We start from the raw sequence: 6,746 nt of genomic DNA, 5'->3' as shown, positions 1-6,746 counted from the left end.
ATATTAGTTATTTACTAGCTCGTAGGCGTGCTCAATTGGGCCCGAGCGGGTTGCGCTGGCGGAAGGCGTCTCGTAATGGGAAAATTGATTACCTCTTGCGTAAAAGTTTTTTTTGAATGATGAAAATTGATATAACGAAAGTTAAATTAGAAATTTAACTCTACAGATTGATACTAACAAATCGGAATTTTCCGCTAGCGATCGGTACATTCCGGTGCCTACTTTTTGGTTATAGTTCATTATTTTATGAAGAAAAACAATCACATAAATAAACAAAAACATCCGTTCTGTTTCAATTTTTTTTTACATATTTTTTATTTTCTATTTTTAGTGCAATTAATATGAGTGGTTTTTAAAATATATTTTTTTTATATATATTTTTTATTTTATACTTTTTAGTCTTCATAATTTTATACTTTATAGCTGCGCTAGCGCAAAGGTTTGAGCGTATTTAGCGAAACATCGGATCGGTACGTTTTACGGTGGTGAGTGCAATCAAAGCGTAGGGCTAAACGATTTAATTTCCGGATAACCAAGATCCGGTCAATGAAGAGTGTTTCCGATGCGTTAAACAGTTAGCGCTCGACCTGCGGATACGTACGCCGTTTGAATCGGTGAAAATCGGACGAGCGGTTGCCGAGATATTACGGTGGAACCCCATCGCACCCTCTCACCAATTTTCTAAGCCTCGGGGGTACTTGAAAATATTATCATCCGATGGGTACTATGGGAGCTGATGGAATTTTCATCGACAGGGTTCGAAAAAAATTTTCAGAGCGCTAGGACCAAACATTTTCGAGAAATTTGCGATTTTCGTCCGAAAATTCGGATCCCGTTAAAAAGTACTAAATTTTCCAAAAACTTCGATATATATATATATATATATATATGTATATATATATCGATATATAATAATGTAACAAGTGTACACCTGACCACCACGAGACATTAACTAACGAATTTGGATTTTCCGCTAGTGATCGGTACATTCCGGTGCTAAGCTAAGGGGGACGCACACGCAGACACACACACACACATACAAATGCCCTTTAGTAGGGTAGGATTTAAAAGTTATTGAGTTTTGAAAATGTCTGGAAATAAAAAACAAATTCGATACTTTTGTAAATTTTTTCTAAAAAGGAAAGAATTCGGTTCAGGCTGAAAAAAATTTTTTGATGATTACAAACATGATACGGTGTATTTACTTGCGGCACAAAGGCGGTTCAAGCGTCTTCGGGCTGGGAATTTCGATGTCGATGGTCAAACAGTTTGAAATCGTTTGAAGAACGATTGGATACAAAAAAACTCGATGTAAGGGTAAAGTTTATTTTAACAAGGAAAAACGTGGGATCGAATCTGTAATCGTTACTAAAACGGAACGAAATCAAACTGTTTTTGAATCGGTTCATTACGGGTGATGAAAAATGGATCAATTAATCAAAAATGTACGGAAAAGATCGTGGTCGAAGGAAGGTGAAGCACTACAAACGGTGGCAAAGCCGACATTTACGGCTCTGTGTGTATGTTACGTGTTTTCGGAAAACAATTTTTCAGTGTGAGTCGCTGCCGCCTGGTCAAAGGACTGATTCCAACCTCTGCTGTCAACAATTGGAAAAATTAGGCCAAAGCATAGAGAAAAGCGACCATAATCGATCACGATTATGGTCGTCCATCACGATGCCAAACCCCATACATGTTCGATGACCGTCGAAAATTGAGAGTTTGGCCGAGAAGTTTTGATGCATCCACCGAATAGTCTTAATCTTGCAATGCCAGATTATTATTTATTTCGGTCTCTAGAGAACTCTCTTAACCGTATGAAGATGGCTTCAAGAGAGCCCTTGTAAATCACTTATCACGGTTTTTCGTCCCAAAATCACAGTCCACAGCGATGGGATTATGATTTTACTTCATAAATTAATCGACTGTAACGGCACATATTTGGTTTAATAAACTTTATTTGAAATATAGAAAACCTTGTTGTACTTTTGGATCGGATAATTTCGTTCAGGAAGAAGTAACAGTTTAAAATTACATAAAAATTCCTAAATAAAACAACAAATCTTAAAATTTTATTACAAAAAAATAATTTAAAAAAATTAATCCGTTTTTGAAGATATATTACACTAGTAATATATCTCTTAAACTAAGAGAAATGAAAGACAAAACTTAATATAACAGATGGTATAAGAGATATATAACTTGTAGATAGATAGGTAGGTAGGATGGGAGGGGGAAGTTCCAGAGGAGGCGTATAGTGGCACGGTATAGTGAAACGTCCTATGCTCGAATAACAGTTTCAATCGTTCGTTCGTTCGTTCTGCTAGTCAGCGAGTCGAGTTGATGTCTAATTCTGTTGTCAATTCGTTCGAGGCACGACCGTGAAAACAAGTGGTTATGTTAAGTCGTTATGTGGTTTATAATAAAAACATATGCGGTAGTTAACTTGTTTTAAGTATAAAATGAACTTAATATTTAAAATTATACGAACATCTATCGCTTTGACCTATATAATTTATTTTTGTTTTCCGTTGAGATTACCGAATCCATTTAAAGTAAGTAAAATCGTTTTGTTTATTAAATTTTGTATTAACATAATTTAGAGAGAAGTAAAATTAATTAAAAAAATTGTTCGGTAGGTCGCTTAGCTCACGTTTTACTAGTGTAAGACCGTATCGTGTTTAATTCAGTTAACCTTAAATAACGGTAAAATTCTTTCACTTTAGTTTAAATGAATATTCATCTCTTTTTATACTGTAGTAATAATTTACTGTTGTAATTTATTTTTACAAAGGATAAACGATTAAAATATTAATAAATTGTTAATATTAGATCGATTAACTTTAGATAAACTACAGGAAACGACATATATTTAACCGACGTAAATTAAAACTTTAACTGAAATAAAAAATTAAATATTCATAAGAGGATGAACGTGTTTAAAATTTAAAGTCATCCCTAAGAAGAGGGATATGTTTAAAATTTAACCTTCTCGTTTATAATTTACGAAGACTTTTAATTCGGAAAAATACAATAAAATCTGTGTTAAAACTATCTAATAATAATAAAGGTTAGAAATTTATATAATAATAATAATAATAATCGGTATGTCAAATTCATATGTTAAACAGCTACTATCGATCACATTTGTCATTATTAGTGTAATATAACGTTGCTTAGAATAATTTTATTCATAATATTATCCGGTTCATTAAAATTGAAAAAAAAACAAACATGCAAATTAGTATAATATTCCTCGAATTGTAATAATGTAACGACTCATTTCTGTCTGCTTGTTAATACATCACGCAACAGGCTAAACAGATTTAAACAATTTTATTTTATTTAATACAAAAAACACAAATGGATCCGTATCGTTTCTAGTGAAAGTATGTTTTTAGGGCGAACTTATTTCGAATGAATTTTATAAATAATTAAATAAATAAAAGCCGGATGCTTAAATTTCCCGATATTTATATAGAATTAAAAATTAAGCGATAAAATTTAGAATTGTTACATTATCGTATTACTTAACTTTTATTTATTTTTAATATCTAAACAAAAATAATACGCAAAAACTGTATATTGTAAAAAAGATTGAAAATTATCGTTATTATTAAAAAAAAAAAATTGATATAAACTACATGACTTCCTTTTACTCCTATTAAATTACATATACACATTTTTTTTTAAATGAAAAGTACATCAAATTTTATTTTACTAATAACGTATGATTTTTTTAATTGTTATTATTGAATTATTATCTATTATAATTTTTTTTACAATCAGAGGTTAATAATTACTAATAAATAAAATATTTAAATTAAAAGAAAGGAGAAAAGTCTGATTCGAACCCATGTAAGATCCAAATATTTCATTAATTGAAATTTTATTTGGCTGTAACTTTGGAACCGATGAAAATAAGTACCGCTTATGATATATCGTTGAAAAGCTTTAGGACATTTTCATTAATGGGTAACATTAGTATTTCTGTTACCCGTAAAGTGAAATTTCTGAATGTTTTTTACTTTCCCAGCTATAGCTAAAACCGGATCGGTAAAAAAAATCTAAAAAAATGTTTTTTTTTTTGTTTTTTAAGTTTTGTGCCTTAAAGAGATATTTAAAAAAAACACAAACATTTTAATAAATTGTAAACTGAAATAATTTTTTATAACATTGCTCTCAAGTCCAAAAATATATATTTGCTGAACAGACGTTTGTGCGTATGTCCGTACATAAGTATGTAAGCCTACATAACGTTAATCCAGCGAATCGATTTTCTTTAAATTTGGTAGACAAGTACTACCTTCAGGAGGAAAGAATGTATCAAATTTTAGGAAATAATTAGAAAAGGAGTGGGATTGTTTTAACCAAAATAAAATTTCAAATCTTTACCGGGGCACTTTAGCCAAAAATTTCCTTACAAAAGTTGAATTTTTTTTTGTCAAGATCACAAATTACCAAAAGGTTTTATTTTATGTTCATCCCCTCCCCAAAAAATTACTATATATTTTTATTTTATTTAGCTGTATGTTGCTTCAGAAAAGGAATTAATGGTAGTACTTTGCATCCATATTTTCCACAAAATAACAAATTTTTTTTTTTTGCCCGTCCCACTTCTAAGGGCTGCGGTAAATTAAAAATACTTTTTTTAATTTTTAAAATGATTTTTATTAAATTTATTTTAAATTTAAATTCGTATCGAAAGTTACTAATATGCATTTAAGATTTTAAAAAATCATAATTTTTTGATAGCTCTTACTCTTTAGTAATGCTTGAAAACAAAAGCCTTTTTATGGCTTTTTGTATAAAGGGGGTTTTCACCTCCTATATACAAAATTACAATTTTGTTTATTTAGAATTACGGCTGCATCTTTGTAATTTTTAATCCATCTTAAGAAGATCTTTTTTAAAATATTTGATCAACACTTTTTTAGTGATTATTTAAAAAAAAATAGTTTTACCGAATGTTGGAAAAAATTAGATTTTTGAAAGTGTATGTTTGGAGTGTCGCTTTATATGGAAGTGAAACTTGGAAGATCGGAGTATCTGAGAAGAAAAGATTAGAAGCTTTTGAAATGCGGTGCTATAGGAGAATGTTAAAAATCAGATGGGTGGATAAAGTGACAAACGAAGAGGTATTGCGGCAAATAGATGAAGAAAGAAGCGTTTGGAAAAATATAGTTAAAAGAAGAGACAGACTTATAGGCCACATACTAAGGCATCCTGGAATAGTCGCTTTAATATTGGAAGGACAGGTAGAAGGGAAAAATTGTGTAGGCAGGCCACGTTTGGAGTATGTAAAACAAATTGTTGGGGATGTAGCATGTAGAGGGTATACTGAAATGAAACGACTAGCACTAGATAGGGAATCTTGGAGAGCTGCATCAAACCAGTCAAATGACTGAAGACAAAAAAAAACCGAATGTTTCGCCTTGAGTATGGGACCCGCAAAATGAAAAAAAAAAACATTTTTCGCAATTTCAAATTTTTTATGGTCAAAAAGTATTTTTTAATACCCCATCCCCTGAAGGAGAGCTCCCAAATTTTAAAAGAAGTAGAACATTTTTTTTCAATTTCGATTTTAATTTATCATCAATTTTAGTGAATATTTTAATCGTTTAACTCCTAATTCACGAGCTCCCAAACATTCAAAAAGTCGAAAACATAATGTTTGAAATTGTGAACCTAATAGATTAATATTAACAATTTTTATTATTACTGAATTTTGTTGAGCATCTTGTCTTCAAAAATTAAAATTAAATAATGTAAATATAATCAAACTAGTAATTTTATGTTTAACAAAAAAATATTTGTTTTTTTTTAAATACTTTTATTTATAATCGCATCAGCAGTTAAAGTCATTAGCGACTTATCAGTGTAATGTAACTGGACCGGTAAACGTGTAGTCTTGAATAGAATCAGGCCGACTGTTTCTAAGACGTGTGGTAAATTGAAACCCGACCGCCAACCAAAGAACATCGTTATCCACGATTTAATATTCAAATAAAAAATTGGTTTAAATCAATAACATTAAAATCCATTACATATCTTTTTTTAATTAGTCGATTAAAAAATAACTGAAGCTGGTCGATCGATGATTTTTTTATTAATATCTTGTAGCGCATTCGTACGTTGTATTTTTCTTTCTCCGGGAAATTAAAGTTTACTTTTTATGAGCGTTTTGGATATTCATAAAGTATTTTTTGCTTAACATTTTATATGAATGTTATCATATTTTTGATAAATATGTCATTTTAGAAATGATAAATGTGGGAACATTCTTAGCAAGAGTCGATACAAGTGGCTGTCAATCAAAGGGCGCCAGTGATTGAAACATCATTCTATATTTACTTACTGTATTTTGGTTTTTTCTAGTATATTTACAGTCGGCTCCTTAAGTGGAACTATAAGTAAATCGCTTGATATTAAGCATACGATGAGGGATTCTTAAGGAATTTCGATAATAAGTCGATCCTTAACAAAAGCTATCGGCGAGGAATGTTCTTAAAGTTCACCGGTAAAAGAATATATCTTCGCTTCATATTTCATAAAAACAAATACAACCGATAAACAGATAAGCGAGTAGATAGATATCGACAAGAAGAATATAACATGTAGTTATAAACAAAAAAGTAACGAAGTAAACAAAAATAATGGCGATAAAAATCTATCATCCCAATCCCGTAGGGAAAGACACCCACCTTCTGACGCTTCCGGACATTTTGAATGTCCTACATCGTTGG

At 30.6% G+C, this 6,746-nt stretch overlaps 1 protein-coding gene across 1 annotated transcript in view; it reads left to right on the top strand.

The window, feature by feature from the left end:
* The first annotated feature begins 2,283 nt into the window (after nt 1-2,283).
* The window catches only part of Ero1L (endoplasmic reticulum oxidoreductin-1-like protein), a 147,995-nt gene continuing 143,532 nt past the window's right edge, over nt 2,284-6,746 (top strand). Inside the window, exon 1 of the mRNA XM_075371914.1 lies at nt 2,284-2,555. Coding sequence (XP_075228029.1) covers nt 2,463-2,555 — 93 coding nt within the window. The 5' untranslated portion in view covers nt 2,284-2,462. The remainder of the gene's footprint in view (nt 2,556-6,746) is intronic.

The sequence above is a fragment of the Lycorma delicatula genome, chromosome 7 (genome assembly GCF_047948215.1).
Source record: "Lycorma delicatula isolate Av1 chromosome 7, ASM4794821v1, whole genome shotgun sequence".
Taxonomy (NCBI): Eukaryota; Metazoa; Arthropoda; class Insecta; order Hemiptera; family Fulgoridae; genus Lycorma; species Lycorma delicatula.
The sequence above is the reverse complement of the archived record's forward strand: the minus strand, read 5'-3'. Positions and strand labels throughout refer to the sequence as shown.